This window comes from Mauremys mutica, chromosome 1 (genome assembly GCF_020497125.1).
Source record: "Mauremys mutica isolate MM-2020 ecotype Southern chromosome 1, ASM2049712v1, whole genome shotgun sequence".
Classification (NCBI taxonomy): domain Eukaryota; kingdom Metazoa; phylum Chordata; order Testudines; family Geoemydidae; genus Mauremys; species Mauremys mutica.
In genome coordinates, this window is record NC_059072.1 from 157,082,233 (window position 1) to 157,104,366 (window position 22,134).

At 53.4% G+C, this 22,134-nt stretch overlaps 1 protein-coding gene across 6 annotated transcripts in view; it reads left to right on the forward strand.

Annotated features, from left to right (window-relative positions):
* The window catches only part of GPR156 (G protein-coupled receptor 156), a 54,739-nt gene that overhangs the window by 19,387 nt on the left and 13,218 nt on the right, over positions 1–22,134 (forward strand). For 4 of the 6 annotated variants that reach the window (XM_045002416.1, XM_045002414.1, XM_045002418.1 and 1 more), the window contains 7 exons: positions 563–680; positions 1,041–1,178; positions 5,136–5,269; positions 9,256–9,391; positions 17,688–17,798; positions 20,903–21,028; positions 21,649–21,744. In XM_045002416.1, coding sequence (XP_044858351.1) covers positions 1,074–1,178; positions 5,136–5,269; positions 9,256–9,391; positions 17,688–17,798; positions 20,903–21,028; positions 21,649–21,744 — 708 coding nt within the window. In that variant the 5' untranslated portion in view covers positions 563–680; positions 1,041–1,073. Of the gene's footprint in view, positions 1–562; positions 681–1,011; positions 1,179–5,135; positions 5,270–9,255; positions 9,392–17,687; positions 17,799–20,902; positions 21,029–21,648; positions 21,745–22,134 lie in introns of all 6 variants that reach the window. The other 2 variants (XM_045002415.1, XM_045002419.1) reach the window with 2 other exon arrangements.

Here is a 22,134-nt window from a genome sequence, read left to right on the forward strand (position 1 = left end):
CGGGCAGCCCAGAGCCCTTTGAATCCCAGCCCCTGGCCGCTGATTGCCCCCTCCCCAGACCCCTGCCCCAACTGCCTCCCAGGACCCCCACCCCCTATCTAAGCACCACTGGTCCTTGTCCCCCATTACCCACTCCCGAGACAACTGCCCCTAACTGCCCCTTGGGACCCCAGCCCCTATCTAAGCCTCCCTTCTCCTTGTCCCCAACTGCCCCCTCCTGAGACCCCACCCAACTTCCCCCCAGGACCCCACCCCCTACCTGTCCCCTGATAAACCTCCTAGACTCCCATGCCTATCCAATTGCTGCCTGTCCCCTGACTGCCCCTCCGAACCTCTGCCCCATCCAACCCCCCCTGCTCCTTGTCCCTTGACTGGCCCCTCGAACCCCCTACCCCTTCTCCAACCTTGTAATCTTGTGGCACTGACGTGTTGTAGCTTCATTTTATATCGGCTTACAGGGCGGGAGTGGGGGGGGCACCACCATTTTGGGCCCCACCAAAAATTATACAAACCTGCCGCCTATGCCAGCGCCTGTAATAATTGCTATTCTTTTCGGTTACAGGGTTAATGGCAACCTTCCTTCTCTATGGCCTGCATGCGCTGTCTTCATTGCGGAGTGAGGAGAAACTGGGGCCGGATCCATACAACAGTGGAGGAGGCTGCCACCTGGTGATGAAACAGTAAGATTGTCATGTTATTTGAAGAGGATCAATAGAGCTGATTTATTCAGACCTGTGTGGACAGCCAACAAGACACTGCCTTGACTGGGTGTGTGGAGGTGGAGGTGGAGGTTTGCACTCGTGCAGTATGGGTTCCTGCTGTGACAGAGAATGCCTGTTAAATGGTTGCCACCACACAACTGTGATTGAGCGTAACAGTGTCACTGGTTGCAAGTCCCCTGGCACACCTGAGATATGGGGGAAATGAGATGAATTTCACAGTTGTTATTGTCACTGGAAAACGTGAGTGCTGGAGGAACTTGGCCCAGTGTTGGCCTTCCCTCCACTACAGGACTGACCACCATCTTCCCCGCTGCCCAGAAAATATGGCCGAATGAAGACTAAGGATGTGCTATGGAGCCTGGATTAAACTGCTCTGACCTGTGTGACAGCTACTCCAGTTGGAACAGCCAGGCGCGGAGGCAGAGGACCCTGCAGGATCTCTGCACGATAACGATTGTACGTACCAAGATGGGGACTGGGCTACTCTGACCTTGAATGCTAGGTTCTACGCAGAGGAATGAGTTTGGGGGAAGCCTCTAGGGAGGAGGAGCACACTAGAAAACTTTCTAGCGGAAGCTTCTCCCCAGTGGGAGTGAGGACGCTTGGCTTGTGGAGCAGTCTCCCAAGGGAAAGGAAGGACATCCCAATACTTGCGGTCTTTAAAACTTGTCTGGGTAAAAGCCTGGCAGGTAGAGTGTAAGGAGCCAGCCTGGGGAAATAGCCAAGGAATTTGAAAGAATCTTTCCCAGTGAGCTAATGTGAGAGTGGAACTGAAATGACCTTCCGTCCCCTTGACCTCCCACCTTCCCTGGAACTTCAAAGTGCCTTTCAAATATTAATAAAGAGGGATTTAATTAAAAGCCACCGTCCATAATAGATGGGACCTCCTCTCCCCCGCCCCATAAGTCATTGAGCTCTTGAGGATGACCCAGGAATGATCTTAGTTGGCTAAGTCTATTTTGATATAATTTTGGAAGAAGAATGTAAGCCACTGTTTCCAGTCTGGGGCTGCTGTCTTTGTGCCTGTCAGCGTTTTGCATGGGCCCAGCTGGGCATGAATGCTGCTTGGCCTTCTACTGAATCCCGTGCTAGCCTCCATGCTGACCTTTAATTAGAAGATTAAAGCTCTTTGGCTCCCCTAGCTCTGGCTGCTTTATTACAACTAATATTCCCCTGTCTGGGCCATGAGTTGTACTCCACTCACCTGCTGCTGAAATGCTCCCCCAGAGTTCAGAGCCCCGTGACCTCCAACAGAACCGTGATTGTTTTTGGTGCGTGGTTGGGGGAGAGGAATGTCGTGTGTGAAGGAATGCTTGGCTTCCCCAGGTGGTTCCTGAGATAGAGTTTGCAGCCATGCTTCAGGCAGGGGCTGCTCAAGGCAATTTGCTGTCCTAGGCAGAACATCACTATGTCCCCCTCTCCTCCACTCCCTTATAGCAGCAAGCTCCTCCGTAAACAGGCTGCCCTGGAAGGGCCCCCACTGGGATCCACCAACCCTAAGAGCCAGCAGCCCTGCCCAGCCCCACCCCGCATTAGGGATCTAGCCCCAAGGGCACTCGCGGCATAGGGTTCCATCTGTTCCCCCTCCCCATTGGGCTCTTCCCCCCCCATCTCGAGTGTACCCCTCTGGGTGTCAATCCAAAGTGCAGGGGGAGCTGCACCAGGATGGGGGGAAGTCCCTGACATGAGGCTGGGGGGGGAGGGTGGCTATGCAATGGGGGATAATGCAGGGGGACTGGAGTCTGGACAAAGGGTGGGGATGGGGGCCAGGAGATGGGACAGATGGGGTGGGGTTCAGGACATACTGGGGGGACAAAAGGGTTAGGGGAGTAGGACATAGAGGGAAGATGGGGGGACTAGGAAAACAGGGGCAGCGAGGAGATCATGGGGCAGATAGCACGGGGGATAGGACACGGAGCAGATGTGGCAGGATGCTAGAGAATGGGGCCAGTGGCTTGGAAGGCAGCAGGACACAGTGGGACAGGATCCAGGGGGAGGGGAATGACTGAGGGGGCAGACACCAAGGCATCAGGGGGCAGATGAGGTGAGAGGTAGATGAGGGGGCAGAACCTCAGGGAGGTAGCTGGGCCAGGACAGGGGGAGAGATGGGGCCAGGAAGGCTAGGACAGGGGGGATTAGGACATGGGGTGAAGTAGGGGACAGCTGGGGAGTGGGTAGTATGGGGAGAGGGGCAGGGGACAGATGGGGGACATGGGGTGTCACATACCTGGTTGCCTCCTGCCCTGGAGGGCCCCTCATCCTTGAGGTTGCCTGGGGAGAGACCAGCAGCAGCTGGGCCTGGCTGTGAGCTGCTGCTGAGCTGGGCCCTCCAGCTGTGTGCTCCATGCCAAGGCCTCTGCGCAGATGATAATGCACCCAGATGCTGCACATCCTGCTGATCCACATTAACAGTTCGTTAATGCGCTTTGATCTAGTCCTGTTTCAAAGAGTAGATCAAAGTGTATTAAGAAACTGTTAAGGTGCGTCTGCAGAGTCCGCATGGACAGTTAGTCTGTGTGGGGTAGATTCACATGCCAGCTTGCCATAAACTAATCTAAGGTTTTGTCTACACTAACACTTTTGTCGGTAAAACTTTTGTTGGTCAGGGGTGTGAAATACACACACACCCATCTAACATAAGTTTCACCGACAACAGCACCGGTGTGGACAGAGCTATGTTGGGCGGGAGACGCTCTCTCACTAACATAGCTACCACCACTCGTTGGGGGTGGTTTAATTATGCTGGTGGGAGAGCTCTCTCCCATCGGCATAGAGCGGATACGCGGGAGACGTTACAGCTGCAGTGGTAAAACTGTGCTGTTGTAAGGTCTGTAGTGTAGACACAGCCAAAGTGTTCATTTAGAAATCTGCCACCCTAGGCAGCTGCTTCAGGCATAGACCAAAGGGGGAAGGGGATGAGTCACACGCCGCCAGGGAAAAGCAGTGTTTCTATGTGCTTTTTAACTGAACAGTTACTAATAATAGTCCTTTGGGCTGGGCTGGCACTTCTCATATTCAAAGCACTTTACGAAGCCTTGCCTGGGAGCACAAGAGGGAAGAGTACGAAGCCTCCCTCTTCCTCTATGCCCCCCCCACGTGCAGGGCCCAGCTGCAGTTGCACTCCCTCTAATCTCCTGAGCATAGGGACTGCTCCCAGCTGGTGCCCCTTGGGGCGCAAGAGGAAGGGAGGCCAGGGCCTTTCCCTCTTTTCTGACTGCACAGTTCCTCCCACCCCCTGCTCCCTGTCCAAAGCACATCAGTAGTCACAATCTGGCCATAGCTAGAAGCTTCACAATCCTGCTCCTCCTTCCCGTGTCCTCAGAAGTTACCCTGACTGGCTTGTTTGGCTTTTGTTTTTTTAGACACCCACCCAGTCAATACTCATCCCCATCTCTTCATCCCTCCTGCCTTCTGAAGCCCCCTGGTAGCACCCCTCTCCCTGCTTGAAAAGCACTATAACCTGATCTCCTCCCACTGCCATTCCCGGCCTGATGTGATGGGCACTCCTGACTGCTATCCTCTGCCATCTCCTCTGGCTTCCCATCAGTTCCTTGTCTGAACCTGAAGGAGTTGTGATCCTAACTCACCTCTTTTGCCCCCCAGTGGCTCCCGACTCAGCAGTTTGCTGAGGAACTGGAGAAGATAAGGTGTGTAGCATCTGCATGCTGGGGAATCAGAAATGGACTTGCTCCTTGCAATGGGTAGCCCTCCTTTGTGCCCCAGCTAGTGCTGCCAAACCCTCAAGGCTGGTTTTCAGCTGTTCTTCATCTAAGAATGGCTGGTCAGGGTGTGGGATGAAGCCCGGGTATGTACGTGGGTGTTTGTGGGTAAAGCATTCACCTTCCCCAGCAACTTCTCTGCACCTGCTGGCAGATCTGCTCATGATGAAATCAACCCGCTTGACTACACAATAAGGGCATGGTGTGTCGTACTTCTTTGTGTGTGTCTTGCCCCTTTGTGGTGGTGCTGGGGGCTAAGGGAACGTGAAGCCCTTCTCCTAAGATACATTGGACTCCTCTGAAAGATAGTGGAGAAAACAAAAGATTGGTCACATTGACCCAAGGCATCTGTATAGGTTCTAACACTGGGCCATGGATGCGGAGGGCTTGGTGAAGGGAATTCTGCCGTGAAAGGTGAGTTCAGATGCGAATGGGATTTCCCTCCATTACTGTATTTAATGACAAACTGAGTGTGTAAGTTCAGTGGATGGTGAAAGGTGGCAGACTTGAGTTGGGTGAAAGGTGCCAGACTGAGAGACTTGCAGAAACAAGTCTGTATCCATAGAGCAGGCAGCAGCTGGGCAGAATTCAGTGCTAGCTGTAGAGGCATTTTCTACAAGGCGGGCACCTCTCTCCTGGGAACCCTCAAGATTTCCCTCCACACCTACAGTCTCCACCCTTTGCCTTCTCTCAGACGGCCTACGACAGCAGCAGTAAGACCCCCTCCTCCTCGGCTGCCCTCCTGGGAGTTGTGTGGACCTTCCTCACCGGTGGAGTCCTGTTGGCTCTTTTCTTTCTTGTCTTCACAATTCACTTCAGGAAGAACAGGTGAGCAACGTATCGTTTGGTTCCATCCTCCATTGTGGAATTTTCAAACTAGCTGGGAGAACAATTTCCAGGGCTCTCATTCCTCATAGAATCATAGACTATTAGGGTTGGAAGAGACCTCAGGAGGTCACCTAGTCCAATCACCTGCTCAAAGCAGGACCAACACCAACTAAATCATCCCAGCCAGGGCTTTGTCAAGCTGGGCCTTAAAAACATCTAAGGAAGGAGATTCCACCACCTCCCTCGGTAACCCATTCCAGTGCTTCACCACCCTCCTGCTCCCCACCATAAACTGATCATCAGGTGGGGGTCTGGAAGACATTACCCCTTTGGGGTAGAATTGGACTATTAGGGGCAGTTATGCGGGTCCTACCTGCCTCTGTCACATCCAGTGTGGAGACAGCTGGAGACAGAACAGCATGGACCTTGGGTCTGACTTTGTAGGGTAGGGAGATGAGCTATTGGACGAGGCGACCATAGGCCTGATCTGCTGTTGCATCACTTATGTTCCTAAGTACTGATGTGAGTGGCAGCCAAGGAGTGAAGGGGCTCCATCCCGTTTCTCCCTTTGGCTGGGGTGACCACTCACACCACCATCTCTGAGGTCGCCATTGATGATCCTTAGCAGAGCCGTCAGCAGAAGTGGGAAGAAAGAGAGATGATTCCCACCTTCACCTCAGAGTCTGAGGACATCACTTCAAGCAATGCATCTAAGGGAGTGAAGACATCCTGGTTTCAAACCATAAAAAACATAAGAATGGCCAAAGTAGATCAGACCAATGGTCTATCTAGCACAGTATCCTGTCTTCCAACAGTGGCCAATGCCAGATGCTTCAGGGGGAATGAACAGACCAGGACAATCACTAGATGATCAGTCCCCTGGTGTCCAGTCCCAGCATCTGGCAGTCAGAGGCTTAGGAACGCCCAGAGCATGGGGTTGCATCCCTGAGTAGCTTGGCTAACAGCCATTGATGGACCTACCCTCCATGAACTTATTTAATTCTTTTTTAATTTTGCCCTTCACAACATCCCCTGGTAATGAGTTTCACAAGTTGACTCCGCATTATGTGAAGAAGTACTTCCTTTTGTTTGTTTTAAACTTGCTGCCTATTAATTTCATTGGGTGACCCTTGGTTCTTGTGTTATGTGAAGAAGTAAATAACACTTATTTGCTTTCTCCACACCAGTCATGATTTTATAAACCTCTATCATATCCCCCTTCGTCATCTTTTTTCCAAGTTGAACAGTACCAGTCTTTTTAATCTCTCCCCAAGCCATTCCATACCCTTAATCATTATTGTTACTCTTCTCCATACTTTTTCCACTTCTAATATATCTTTTGTGAGATGGGATGACTAGATCGGCACGCAGTATTCAAGGTGTGGGCGTATCATGGATTTATAGAGTGGCATTATGATATTTTCTATTTTATTATCTATCCCTTTCCTCATGGTTCCTAACATTGTTTGGTTTTTTGACTGCTGCTGCACATTGAGTGGATGATTTCAGAGAACTGTCCACAATGACTCCAAGATCTCTTTCTTGAGTAATAACAGCTAATTAATACCTGATTGTTTGTTGGGATTATGTTTTCCAATATGTATTACTTTGCATTTATCAACATTGAATTTCATCTGCCATTTTGTAGCCCAATAACCCAGTTTTGTGAGATTCCTTTGTAATTGTTCACAGTCTGCTTTGGACTGAACTATCCTGAGGAAGTTTGTATCATATGCAAACTTTGCCACCTCACAGTTTACCTCTTTTTCCAGATCATTTATGATTATGTTGAACAACACAGGTCCCCGTACAGATCCCTGGGGAACACCACTGTTTACCTCTCTCCGTTCTAAAAACTGACCATTTATTTCTATCTTTTGTTTCCTATCTTTTAACCAGTTACTGATCCATGAGAGGACCTTCTCTCTTATCCCATGACTGCTTAGTTTGCTTAAAAGCATTTGGTGAAGGACCTTGTCAGAGGCTTTCTGAAAGTCCAACTTCACTATATCCCTTGGATCACCCTTGTCCACCTGTTTGTTGACCCCCTCAAAGAATTCTACTAGATTGGTGAGGCATGATTTCCCTGGACATCCAGGTTTCCTTCATGACACCAGACCATTTGAGGTTTGGATAGAGGTTGCATTTTATCTAGGGCACTGGGTACTATGCAGTGTATTAGACCAGTATACAGCCAGGCACCCGACATGGGTTTATATGGTAGAGCATTGAATTCTGCAGCAATCTAAATTGATTACAAAATGACTTACAAACCTTCTAAGAATGTTCTCACTGTGGAACCGGAACAAATGCACAATATTTATTTGCCCTCTCGCAAATAAACATAGATGTGACTGATGAGCCTAGGAAAGCAGCGGGAATACCCCATTTGCAGCTAGAGGAGTTGGCCTGGCTAGGATCCTAAACCACTGGTTCTCAAACTTTTTTTTTTCACAGACCACTTGAAAATTGCTGAGGGTCTCGGCGGACCACTTAATGATCTTTCCGAATGTGGTTTGTACCATTAGCTAACTATTGTAAAGCGCTTTGGATAAAAGCGCTATATCAAAAAAATCTTAATAATAATTAATGGTTTTTTGTTCTACAAATAAAAGCACACAACTCATAGTCTTACCCTTCTAATGTGATTGATGTGACCTCTCTCCCCTGCCACAGCAGTCCCCAAGCTGAGGCTGGGAAGGAGGGGTGTCTCTCCCCAGCAGCCGCAGCCGTGGAGCTGGGGAAGGTCGCCTCTTTCTCTGCCCACTGCAGCCCTGCATGTCCCAAACTCCCCCAACCCCCTCTTCTCACCCCACTGCCCCCTCCCACCTACCCTCTATTCTCCTCAAGGCCACCACCTCACCTTACATGTGCATCTTCTCCATGGTCCAGGCATTAATTAGTGAAGCCACACCTGCATCCTAAACCCTGCTGGAGTGGAGCTCTGAGGAAGAGAGTGGGGTGGAAACACCTGGAATATTAATTCTGGGCTCCATGTTACCTCAGAGAGAGACTTCAGAGAAGAGCAATAAAAATGATCTGGGGCTGAAGGCACTGAGTTATAAAGTGAGATTAAAGGAGCTAAATCTGTCTGATTAGACTGTGGTGACTAAAGAGGGGAACACGTTAACAGTCTGCAAAGATCTGAAGGGTGGGAGCACCAGGGACGGAGAGGAGTTATTTATGGTTTGATCCCTGTGTACAATTAAGAGTAATAGGATGAAATTAAGGAGGAGGAACTGTAGACTAAATATTGAAGGAAACTTTCTGGATATGAGGTGTATTTAACTATGGAATAATCTCCTCTAGGTAAGGGGTGGGAATGCCATCAGTTGGGACATATAAGACTGGACTATACAAAGTACTAGACGTGCTCAGAAACTATGGTGATAAGTGTGGTATAAGAACCTATATAGTATAGAATGCAACAGAACATGTACAACCGGGGACAGTCCTGTACTGTCCCCGGAGATGGAATGGATGATCTAATAGGGATTGTCTATCTCCAACTTCTGTCATTCTATGACAGGCGAAGGGTTGTCCAGTGGTTAGGGCCCTAGTTTAGGACTTAGGAGGGCTAGGTTTAATTCCTTGCTCTACCAGAGACTTCACGTGTGACCTTGGGCAAGTCACTTAATCTTTCTGTGCCTCAGTTCCCTATCTATAAAAAGGGGATAATATCACTGCCCTACCTCACGGGGTGTTCTGAGGATGGATAGAGTAAAGATTTTGAGGTGCTCAGACCTAGAAGATGGCAGCCCTAGAAGAACCACAGATAGATAGATGGCAGAGTTCCTAGTGAAGAAGTTCAGCTGGTGCATAGGAGGCTATTTCCTGGAGGCAGCCCCTGTGGATAGCAGCAGCCAGGTAAGAGGCCTAGCCCCTTGCTGGTATGTAATAATGCTGTGTGGGAGGCTAGTCTCTATCTGTTGTATAAACTCCCCTTTTATTAACTGTCACCCCCTCGCTTGCTTTGTTCCCTGGAGAATTGTGAAGATGTCCAGCCCCAATCTGAACATTGTGACCCTGCTGGGCAGTGGCTTGACTTACGCTAGCGCTTACCTCTTTGGGATTCCAGAGCAAAGTTTGTTTTCTGGAGCCTCAATGGAAATGCTCATTCAGGTGAGTGAAGTGAACCAGGTGAGTTGATTGTGTTCTTGATTTGCCAGGAAAGGTTTTTAATGTACACACCGCCCCTGCTGAACTGTGATAGTCTCCCTGTCCTAGTGCCTTGGGCACTGTGTTGAGCTTGTGTTTTCACATAGGCAAAGAGAAACCAGATGCTTCCAGTCTGAATGGCCTCTATTGTTAGACTGAGAGCAAACAACTAAACAAGAGAGAACATAAGTAAGGTCTCCAGGAGAGAGCACAGTTTGTGTAGCAGCTGCTCCTGCAGACAGGCAAACGCAGACTCCTGCACTTTTAAAGGAGCGGTACAGAGGGCATGTAAAAACGCATAGCAGTTAGTTATCTCTATATAGCACAGGGTCCATGGGCAGCAAGAGAATGGGCACAATATCTTGGGCACAAATATCACTTGGAAATCTTCCTAAAAACGACACCCTGCCTAATTATTTCCTGATTTCTGCCCTGGCCATGGTCCCTACCAGCTAGGGACCCAGTGCAGAGCAAACGAGGTTTGTGTGTGTACGGGAGTGGACATGAGAGCACTGTAGAGAGAAAGAACATCCAGCTCTCACAGAAGGCAAACATTGTGGAAGAGAGTAAGAGGCAGGGAGGTTGTGTTCAGCCACCTGGATGAAGGTAATTAGTTGAGCTGCCAGCTACTGCTTTATTGATGCTCAAGTCATGTATGTGTTTCAGTCACTCTTGTGCTGCTTTGGTCTGTTTGCTCCTCTGACAGTTACTCTTGGGGGAATTCTGCACCACTGAGCATCAGGGCCGGCATGCCTGCAGAGGATCCGCTGGTCCCACGGCTCCGGTGGACCTCCCGCAGACGTGCCTGCGGAGGGGCTGCTGGTCCCGCGCCTTTGGTGGCGCATCCGCAGGCATGCCTGCGGGAGGTCCACCGGAGCCGCGGGACCAGCGGACCCTCCGCAGGCACGTCTGCGGGAGGTCCACCGGAGCCGTGGGACCAGCGGACCCTCCGCAGGCACGTCTGCAGGAGGTCCAGTGGAGCCGCGGGACCGGCAACCGCCAGAGCTCCCCACGCGGCGTGCCGCCCTGCTTGGGGCGGCGGAAATCCTAGAGCCGCCCCTGCTGAGCATGCAGAATTTGCACAGAAATTAATGTTGTGCGTGCAGAATTTCCTTCTCTCTCCCCCCCAGAAATGGGCCGTAGAGCTGCTGGCTGCCACTAGGGGCTGCTGGACCTGGCAGAGCCCAGCTTGCAAATAGAAGAAACTGCTGGGGTGGGGGGAGCTGGAGGGTTCCCAACAGCTGCAGTTCTCAGCATGCCCTGAAGGAAGGAGACGGCATGCAGGAAATTCCACACAGGCCTGGGACCCAGCATCAGGCTGTTTCGCCTTCTGGATCCCTGGGCTCTGGAGGGGATGGGGTGCAGGTGTCTAGGCTGGGTGGGTGCCTCGTGATTGGGCTCTGCAGGGAGGGAACAGAGAAACAGGAACTGGGTTGACATAGGAGTTTCTTTAATTCTACTCCTGGGGGAATTTGTGTGTGTCTGTGTTGTTACAGACATACTTGCTGACAGGAATTTTGAAATAAATTACCAAAATAATTGAAACTGATGTGATTATATAGTGTTATTTTGATAAATAAAATGCGCAGAATTTTGCAGAATTTTAAAATATTGTGCACAGAATTTTTAATTTTTTGGTGGAGAATTCCCCCAGGAGTAAACAGTAGCCTTTGGTTCTTCTTCGAGTGATTGCTCCAATGCATTCCAGTTAGGGGTGTGCGCGCCGCGCGTGCACGGCTCTTCGGAAGATTTTTACCCTAGCAACTCCGGCGGGCCGGCTGGGCGCCCCCTGGAGTGGCGCCACTATAGCGCTGAATATATACCCCAGCCGGCCCGTCCGCTCCTCAGTTCCTTCTTCCCGCCCGTGACGGCAGTCGGAACTGTGGAGTGCTCAGTAGTCCTCCACATCCCTAGCTCTCTCTACTTAATTTTGTATTTAGTTCTTTACTGTTATAGTTAGTTTTAGTGGTTAGTTAGTTTAGATAAGGATAGGGGGAGTACTTTCTCCCTCCCCCTCCCCGGTGCGGGCTCATGCCCAAGGCACCGGGCTTTAAGCCCTGTGCAGCGTGCCAGAGGCCTATGCCAGTGGGTGACCCTCACGGCTCCTGCCTCCGTTGCCTGGGCGAGGCACACCGTACAGATAAGTGTGCCATTTGTTCGGCTTTTAAGCTGCGGACGCGTAAGGACAGAGACAGTCGCCTCAAGCAGCTCCTTATGGAGGCGTCCCTCCAGCCCCCGGCACCGTCAGCGCCGGCACCGAGGGCTTATTCGGTGCAGAGTGCACCCGCGGCACCGACCGGCTCCGGCACCGTGGCCACGGTACCTAAACCGCCGCCTAAGGCGACCCGGCACCGCTCGCTCTCGCCTGCACGCAAGCAGAAACTGGCGAAGGCTGTAGCGAAGGCACGCACAGAGTCCGCCACGAGAGTGGCTGCGGCAGTGCGTAAAGCGGGCCCTGAGCCCTCGACTCCGGCCCCGCAAGCGCCGTCGAGTCCGGCACCGCCCCGCTCCCCGGCACCGACCGAGGTTGAGCCAAGGCTGCCTTCGACGCCGGAGACATTCTCCTCTGCAAGAGACCTCATCAGGCTCATAGAGGCTCCGAGCCCCCGGCACCGCCGGTGCGGGCTGTTGTCTCTCTCGGCAAGCCAGCCAGGATGACAAGACCGCCCTCTGTCGACGAGCGGCGTGGAAGACGGTCGAGGTCCCGGTCCCGGTCCCGGCGCAGGTCCCCGTCCCGCCGTTCGGAGTCTCGTCGCCGCTCCTCTTCACGGCACCGAGCACCATCCCGACGCCGGTCTGAGTCCCGGTACCGCTCTCGATCTCGGTACCGGTCGCACTCCCGGCACCGATCCAGGTCACCGTACCGTCGGTACCGTCGGAGATCATCTCGGCACCGCGACTCTCGGAGTCACTCCCGGCACCGCGGATCCCGGTCCCGGTCGAGCTCCCGGCACCGCCGGAGTCCACGCTCACGGTCACCGTCCCGTCGGCGCTCTGCGTATCGACCCTCGGTGCCGTCGGTGCAGGGCCTCCCACCTTCAGCGGTTCAGTCCGTCGGCACTACAGCACCGCCTTGGCCATCCCGCACGGCGTCCGTGGCCTCCGGTGCCGATGATACTACCCACCGGTGGCCGACCCCACAAGGACTTCCGCATGAGCAGTGGGGCTACTGGGTCCCGTGGGGACAGCATGAAGGTCAGGGTATCCCGTTTCCCAGGAGGGATGTGACCACCGGCACCAGGGTCCCTGAAGCGACTGTTGGCCGGCCGCCTCCCTCTCCTCCGCACGAGCCCTCTGCTCATCCGGCCCGCCAATCACCCGTGCCTCACGATTCGGAGGAGGCTCAGCCACCGGCCGTAGAGCCTGAGCCGGTTCTGCAGGGTGCTTCTTCATCATCCTCGCCGGACGAGGCGGTGGCAGGTGCTGCGGCCAGCGAACCCCCGCCCATTGACCTCCGGGCCTTCCAAGACCTGCTTTGCAGGGTGGCGGCGTCCATGAATCTTCCCGTCGAGGAGGTCCAGGAGGATGAGGACCCAATCACCAACGTGGTGGGTGCGGATGCTCCCGTCCGCGTGGCGTTACCCTTCGTCCGGACCATTCAAAAGAACGCCACTACGCTCTGGCAGACCCCCGCTTCCATTCCTCCCACAGCACGCGGGGTCGAGCGGAAGTACTCAGCCCCACCATCAGGCTATGAGTACCTTTACTCCCACCCAACCCCGGACTCCCTCGTAGTCCAATCTGTTAACGACCGGGAGAGGCACGGCCAACCTGCCGCTGCGCCTAAGTCCAAGGACGCCAAGCGCATGGACTTGCTCGGCCGTAAGATCTACTCCGCCGGGGGTTTGCAGCTGAGGATCGCAAACATCATGGTCCTCCTCGCCAGGTACGTCTTTGACATTCTGACGTCCCTGGCGAAGTTCACGGAGCTCCTGCCTTCCACATCACGCCAGGAGTTCTCCGCCTTGCTGGACGAGGGAAAGAAGTCCTCTCGGTCATCTATTACGGCCGCCCTCGACGCCGCGGACTCCGGGGCTCGGACCTTGGCATCCGGCGTGACAATGAGGCGCATCTCCTGGCTGCAGTCCTCCACCCTGCCGCCGGAGGTGCAATATACACTCCAGGACCTCCCCTTCGACACCCAGGGTCTGTTTTCCGAAAAGACGGATGCTCGGATCCAGACCCTGAAGGACGGGCGTGTTGCCATCCGCACGCTCGGAATGCACACGCCGGCGACGCAGCGCAGGTCCTTCCGGCCGCAGCCCTCCCGCTATCAACAGCGCTATCGCCCCTATACCAGCAGACGACCGACCCAAAATCGCCGTCGTCCGTCCGGCAACCGCCGCAACCAGGGCCAGGCCGTTTCCAAGACCCCTCAGGGGGCTAAGCAGGCCTTTTGATGGGACGATCGAGGACGGCCCATCACTCTCCCTACCGGATCCTTCCCCTTTATTTTACAACCGCCTTTCCCATTTCTTTTCGGCGTGGTCCCGCTTAACATCGGACAACTGGGTACTTCAAACAGTCCAGTCGGGATACCGCCTTCAATTTGTTTCGCCCCCGCCTTCCCACCCACCCTCCCTGTCCCTCTTCAGGGACCCCTCTCACGAGCAAGTCCTCTTACAAGAGGTTCAGACTCTGTTGAGCGTGGGTGCCATAGAAGCAGTGCCTCAAGACAGGCGGGGCAGGGGATTCTACTCCCGTTATTTTCTCATCCCCAAGGCGAAAGGCGGGCTACGTCCTATCCTGGACCTTCGCGAGCTGAACAAATATCTGCTCAAGCCCAAGTTTCGTATGGTCACCCTGGGGACCATTATTCCCTCCCTGGATCCGGGAGACTGGTTTGCCGCCCTCGACATGAAGGACGCCTACTTCCATGTCGCGATCTATCCTCCTCATCGGCGTTACCTTCGGTTTGTGGTCAACAACGCCCACTACCAGTTCGCCGTGTTGCCATTCGGACTCTCCACGGCGCCGAGGGTATTTACAAAATGCATGGCAGTCGTAGCAGCAGCCCTCCGCCGTCGTCAGATGCATGTCTACCCGTATCTCGACGACTGGCTGGTCCGAGCTCAGTCCCGTCAGCTCGTGATAGAACAGATGGCAGAAATTCTCTCTCTTTCAGCGGCTTGGTCTTCTCATCAACACCGAGAAGTCCACTTTGTTCCCAACGCAGCGGCTGGAGTTCATCGGAGCGGTTCTCGACTCCACGGTTGGCAGGGCCTCTCTTCCTCGCGCCCGGCACCAGACGATGGCCTCCATCATCCGGGATCTCGTCGCCTTCCCGACCACAACCGTGCGCTCCTGCCTACGCCTTCTGGGTCACATGGCCTCCTGCACATATGTCACCGCATATGCGCGGCTCCATCTTTGCCCCTTCCAGTCCTGGCTCGCGACGGTGTACCGGCCTCATCGAGACCCCATCGACATGGTGGTCACGGTCAACAGGACGGCCCTCGACTCCCTCCGCTGGTGGCTCACCCCGGAGGTCGTGTGTGCGGGGGTCCCATTCCATCCTCGCCCATCCGTTACGCTGACCACGGATGCCTCAGCGCTCGGTTGGGGGGCCCACCTGGGCGAGCTTCACACCCAAGGCCTTTGGTCGCCCCAGGAACTCGCGCTACACATCAATGTCCGCGAGCTCCGTGCCATCCGCCTCGCCTGCCGGACCTTCTGCTCCCACCTACAACGCCGTTGTGTAACAGTACTCACGGACAACACCGCTGCGATGTACTATGTAAACAAGCAGGGCGGAGCCCGCTCTTCTCCCCTCTGCGAGGAAGCGATCCTCCTGTGGGACTTCTGCGTGACCCACTCCATTCACCTAGAAGCGTCTTTTCTTCCGGGAGTGCAGAACACGCTGGCCGACCATCTCAGCAGGTCGTTTCTCTCCCACGAGTGGTCCCTTCGTCCCGACGTTGCACATACGATTTTCCAGAGGTGGGGGTTTCCCCGGGTCGACCTCTTCGCCTCCAAGGCGAACAGGAAGTGTCTCCAGTTTTGCTCGTTCCGAGGTCACTCGCCGGGCTCTCTGTCGGACGCCTTCCTGTATCCCTGGCAGACTCACCTCCTCTATGCCTTCCCTCCTTTTCCTCTCGTGCACAGAGTGCTCCAGAAGCTGCGGAGGGATCGAGCCACCGTCATACTCGTGGCTCCGGCCTGGCCGAGACAGCATTGGTACACCCTGCTGCTCGAGCTCTCCGTTCGGGATCCCATCCCCCTCCCTCATCACGCAGGACTTCGGCAGACTCCACCATCTGAACCTGCAGTCCCTCCATCTTACAGCCTGGTACCTGCGTGGTTGACCCACGCAGAGAGGGACTGTTCGGCGGCCGTGCAGCAAGTCCTGCTGGAGAGCAGAAAGCCTTCCACTCGCTCCACCTACCTGGCGAAATGGAAGAGGTTCGCGCTCTGGTGTGACCAACGAAGGCTCAACCCTTTCGTCGTACCCGTCCCTACCATCTTGGACTACCTTTGGTACCTTAAGGAGCAAGGTCTGGCGGTCTCCTCCTTGCGGGTACACCTGGCAGCGGTGTCCGCTTTTCATCCTTCTCTGGAAGGTCGCTCCATCTTTTCCAATCCGATGGTCTCCCGCTTCCTGAAAGGCCTGGACCGATTGTACCCGCCGGTGCGGCGTCCGGCCCCAACCTGGGATTTGAACCTCGTCCTGTCCAAACTCATGGGTCCGCCATTCGAACCGATGGCCACATGTTCTCTTCTTTACCTCTCCTGGAAGACGGCCTTCCTCGTCGCCATAACATCGGCCAGACGAGTCTCGGAGCTCCGGGCGCTGACGGTAGGTCCGCCATACACCGTCTTCCACACAGACAAGGTGCAGCTTCGTCCGCATCCGGCCTTCCTGCCAAAAGTGGTCTCGGCTTTCCACCTCAATCAGGACATCTTTCTCCCGGTCTTCTTCCCGAAGCCCCATGCCTCGCCTCGGGAACAACAGCTCCACACCCTCGACGTCCGTAGAGCGCTCGCTTTTTACATCGAGCGGACGAAACCTTTTCGGCGTTCTACACAACTCTTCATAGCAGTCGCCGATCGCATGAAAGGCGAGCCGGTCTCTTCCCAGCGCATCTCCTCCTGGGTAACTCAGTGCATCAGAGCATGCTACGAGCTGGCTCGCGTGCCCCCGGGCCGCTTCACCGCTCATTCCACGAGGGCGCAAGCCTCGTCTGCCGCCTTCCTGAGCCAGGTCCCCATCCAGGACATCTGTCGAGCGGCCACATGGTCTTCGGTCCACACCTTCGCCTCCCACTATGCGTTGGTGCAGCAGTCTCGAGACGACGCAGCCTTCGGCTCAGCAGTTTTACACTCTGCCACGTCTCACTCCGACCCCACCGCCTAGGTAAGGCTTGGGAATCACCTAACTGGAATGCATTGGAGCAATCACTCGAAGAAGAAAAGACGGTTACTCACCTGTAGTAACTGTTGTTCTTCGAGATGTGTTGCTCCAATCCATTCCAGACCCGCCCTCCTTCCCCACTGTCGGAGTAGCCGGCAAGAAGGAACTGAGGAGCGGACGGGCCGGCTGGGGTATATATCCAGCGCCATAGCGGCGCCACTCCAGGGGGCACCCAGCCGGCCCGCCGGAGTTGCTAGGGTAAAAATCTTCCGAAGAGCCGTGCACGCGCGGCGCGCACACCCCTAACTGGAATGGATTGGAGCAACACATCTCGAAGAACAACAGTTACTACAGGTGAGTAACCGTCTTTTCCTCCACAGACTGGCAGCAAAGGAAGGGATTGCGTCCCCATAGCCTGCTCCTGGCTTGTTTTGCCTCAGATACGCATGCTAGGTGGCTAGTAGCTGCTCCTGACGGTGACACTGGGCACAGCCCCCGCCCCAGGATGGTCCTGTCCAATAACATGAGCTCTTTGGGCAGCAGCTTTGCTATTAAAGCAGTGTCTTTTTTTTTTTTTTTAATTGGGAATTCCTGAGGATGGAAGGCCACTGCCCACTGTGGTGTCCTGATTGGGAGACCTCCTGTACTAGGTTTGACTGGAGTTCCTCAGCCCAGAGTTTTCTGTCTACCAGGCACGGACTGGCTGGCAGATATGGGGTCCCTGTTTACTAGTTTTCCCTTCCTTTCTGTGGGTGTTTGGAACACCATTTGGCCAGGGAAGGGGGCAGAGCTCCCTTGGGAGCAATATGGAAGCCCAGCAGGGAAAGTGCTACTTGTAGCTGCCCGGGTTCACTGCCTGGTAACAGGGACCTCCAATCCCATCTCTCACTCTCTGCCTCCTGTCTGCAGGTGAGACTCTGCTTGCTGTGTGTTGGGAGCTCCCTGGTCTTCGGGCCCATCCTAGGCAAAAGCTGGCGGTTGTACAAAGTGTTCACACAGCGTGGTCCAGAAAAGAGGGTGGTAAGTACTCGCAGTACATGCCCCGTGCACGGGAACACAGAGGCTCCTCACCTGTGAGGTGCTGGGGCTCGCCACATGGGCTGCACTGAGAAGCAAAGGGAAATGCTTGACAAAAATCAAACTCTACAAGGTCCACGAGTCATTTGCAGAATGTGGATTGGCTTGAAATGAGAGATAATAGGGAATGAGGGGACACACAGGACTGACAGTGGGATATAGCGCTTCAGGCACTTAGATACCAGCATCACAGGCGCAGAGTAAAACCTAACTAGACCGGGCCTCATTCCCCACTGCCTTGTGCAGTCATTTACACCTGTGAAAAGCAGGGGTAAAATGCTACCAAATCAGAATAATGGAAATGACACAAGCAGCAAGGCAGTGGAGAATTTGTTCTTCTGCCAGGTGGGGCATGCCCATCTGGTGATAATCACTGGTCCCTTTGTGAAATGATGGTTTCTTATTCTGTCCAAGTGTCCCCATCACAAAACCCACCAGCAGGATTGCCATTTGTAAGTCCTCTTCTTGTTAATCGCACATCAATGAGTTCATGGAGACAGAGCTCCCTTCTCACTCCTAGAGGGGGTCGTCTTTAGTGAATCGTTGAATGAAGGAAGTTTGCCTTGCCGCTACCCATGCTTTCTGCTCATCCTGTGGATAGAGGTTGCCAGTCTCCAGGAGTGTTGGGTTGGCTCCTTCTACCAGCACTAAATTCACACACAAGTATTTTAAGAAAGAAGAAAATGCATCTCTTACAAAACAAAAAATACCTGAAAATCACTTAGTACCAGCTTTTTCCAGCACACGCTCTGCAGATTTCGGTGTCTTATGAAATTGCCAGTTGCTGCTGCAAGGGAAACCCCAAGCCCGAGCTCAGGTCATGGTAGGTAGAATAAAAATATTTTCAACTGTCCTTTAAGCAAAGACTTCTCGGTGTCCTACCTTTGCTGGCCAGACTGAAGTTTCTTTATATCTAGAGTGACCAGATGTCCTTATTTTGTAGGGACAGTCCCGATATTTGGGGCTTTTTCTTCTGTACGTGCCTATTATCTCCCACCCCGTGTCCCAATTTTTCACACTTGCTGTCTGGTCACCCTATTTATAACAGAATTCTCCAACCAGCCCTATTGCAGGGCATTGCTCATGTATCCTCTGGGGGTGGGATGTAAATCAAGTGTCTTCTCCAGAGTTCACTCGCTGGAAAAGGATACCAGGAGGCCGAACTGCCGAAGCAAAAAAAAAAAAAAAGCCGCCCAGACTGTGCTGCTCCAAGAATGGACAGCATGTCGCCCCTTAGCATGTGCCGCCTCAGGCACGTGCTTCCTCTGCCGGTGCCTGGAGCCAGCCCTGCCAGAGCTCAGTCTCTGGGTTGGTGGCCTGGCACTTAGTTTTCAGCACCACTGTGGGGAGGCCCTAAGCTCAAACATCTGGATCTTGTTCCCAAACTTTGTTTTAATTGATGATGCATCCAAGTTTCAGAATTTAGACCTGGATTTGGAACAATTCTAATTTTTGGGAGGGTATAGAGAGAGTCAGATTCAGGGATTTGGATCAGATCCTTAAGGAAAGAAAGCCCTTTGTGAGATTTGGTCTGGATCTGGGTTTGGATCTCCAATCATACCTGTAGTTTGGAGCTGTTTGGACCTGGGTTTTTGTTCAGAGCCATTTCTGGTTTTTCTAGTTATTTTTAATATAAAAACAAGTGAAACGAATGTCAGCAAGTATTCCTGACTCCCCTCTCCTGGTGCAACCACTTCAGGAAGGGCTGGAGCAGACCCTCTTTCTGCCAGGGGAGGGTTCTGAAGACCTCTGTGCAGCACAGGACAAAAGGGGGCAGGCCAACTGTGAAGAATGTGGGAGTTATCTGTATTGATTTTTATGCATGTTATCTATAGATCTGTATGGACTTGGGGGTTATTTTGTTGCTGTGCAAAGGGGAATGAAGGTGCTAAATCCGTTTGAGCTAACATTGGACTGCATGTACCAAAGGCTACTGGGTGTAGACTGCCACAAGCAGACATACAAGGGAGGAGATAATGCCTTTGAAGTTTACCTCCACAAATTGGGATTTGGTGAGTCCTGCAGTCTGAGGTTAGTCTCCAGCTTGAAATCCCAGGGCTTTGAGGTGGGAACTTTCAAACAACAAGATTTGAAGCAGTTAAAAAACTGAGCGTGAGGAAAGGAGAGACAGAGAGTCAACAGGGAGACTGACTGTAACATAGTCTCCAGGTGCTGGGCAGGGGCGGCTCTAGGTTTTGGGCCGCCCCAAGCAGTCATGCCCGGGAGGCGCCCCCGAGCCGCGGGAGCAGCGGACCTCCCGCGGGCATGACTGCGGAGGGTCCACTGGTCGCGCGGCTCGGCTGGACCTCCCGCAGCTGCGGGCGGTTCGCAGGTCCGGCGGCTCCGGTTGAGCTGCCGCAGGCATGCCTGCGGGAGGTCCAGCCGAGCCGCGGGACCAGCGAACCGTCCGCAGTCATGCCTGCGGGAGGTCCACTGGAGCTGCCGGCCGAGCGTCCCCTCCGCAGTCATGCCTGCGGCAGGTCCGCTGCTCCCGGGGCTCCGGTGGACCTCCCGCAGGCATGACTGCGGCAGGTCCACCGGCCCAGCCTGCCGCCCCCCCGGGAAAGGGCCGCCCCAGGCAGGAGCTTGCCCCGCTGGGCTCTGGAGCCGGCCCTGGTGCTGGGGCCCCAAGATAAATGGGGGGCCTACCTAAACATGCAGGTAAGGCCAAGCTTAGGTAAGACAATATGCGTATATCGGCTTTTGTTATTTTTAACCTTTTTCTTTCTGCTTGCAATGTCCCTATGGATAAATAAACCATACTCTGTTTTGGAACCAGCTGTTTTCTGTCACTGTATTCACTGCTCCCAGGGAGGATTCTAGAACAGGAGCAACACCAAGTTGGACCTGCTGCACGTAATATGGTTGAGAAACAGGAGGTGCTGTCAAAAATGGTCCATTTTAAATCAGTGGGTTGAATTATGGGATTCCATTTTGGGGGAAGGGGCAGGTATAGACCTGTCATTTGAAAGAGCCCACGAAAAGCCAGAGAGGTCACAGGTGCAGCTCATCCCCAAACCATAATACTGACCTTCTGTGTGTTGCAGATTATCAAAGACCTCCAGTTGCTGGTGATGGTGGTGGTGCTGGTGCTGGCAGATGCCATGCTTCTCACAACATGGATTTTCTCTGATCCAGTTCAGTGTTTCCGAAGCTTCAGTGCATCCCTGAGGGTAAGAGGACAATAGCAAGAGGCTGAACACTGCACCTTTGTGTCTATGTCATGCTATGATTCAGCCCAGCAGATCTCTGCAGGCATGAAAGATGGAAGGGTTTGTTTTAGAGAAGTTTCTAAGCCACAAATTTTGGAGCTGACCTTCCTCAAAGGTGTGAGGTGTTGTAAGCTGGGGTTAGGTTTGGACCCTTACAGAGACAGATGCCGTTTGCGGAGTTCCAGCCAAACATGGCTGAAGCTGGTCAGGAGGATCTGGCTCCAGAGCTTTGATTTTCTACCATTGTACGTTCTAACCAATGCCCTGTCTACCCTGCAGAGAGCATGACCTGGATTCTCCAGCTCTCCAGCATGGGAGACTGGAGAGTCTGTGGCAGGTGCAGAGAAATTTGAAAATTGAAGCTTAATGAGCATGTTGGCAGATGAATACCGAAGCTGGGTATCTTTCCTCCTTGAATTCTCTGTTCTCAATAGCACTTTCCCAGTCGTCAGACAAACTTTCACTTTTCCACTTTGAAATTTGTGCTGAGACACCCCTAAACCATGTGTCCACTTGTCTCTTTGTCCATCCCTGTGGGCTGGAGCAGGAGCCTTCATGTCTGTGTTCTGACTGCCTCCCAGGTGACTGACAAGGGCATGACCTGTTCGGTGGGTAGGATGCAGTTCTGCGCGTCTCTCTACTCCGAACTTTGGCTCATTCTCATTTTAGGGTTTAAGGTATGTAACCTCTCTATTCATCCCTGCATCTCATCTCACCTCCCTCCAGTCTAGCTACAAAATGGTGCTGCTGCTAAAATTCTCTTCCTCCCCTAATAGGCTGGCCATTTTACTCCCTTCCCTGGCTGCCTCTCACCTTCAAATTCAAGATTCTCATGCTCATCTTGAAGGTTCTTCCCATTCCCATCCAATTCTGCTTCTGTGTTCTCTTTCCCAGTTACCCATCTCCCCTGCCAAGACTCCCTCACAAAAGTCCCCTTTGTATCTTTCTCCCAGTCTCATCTTCATGCTTTCTTCCTTGGTACCCGTTATGCTTGGAACCATCTCCCTCTCTTTGTTTGCAAAACAACATCTCTCACCTCATTCAGATCTCTCCTTAAAACTCACTAC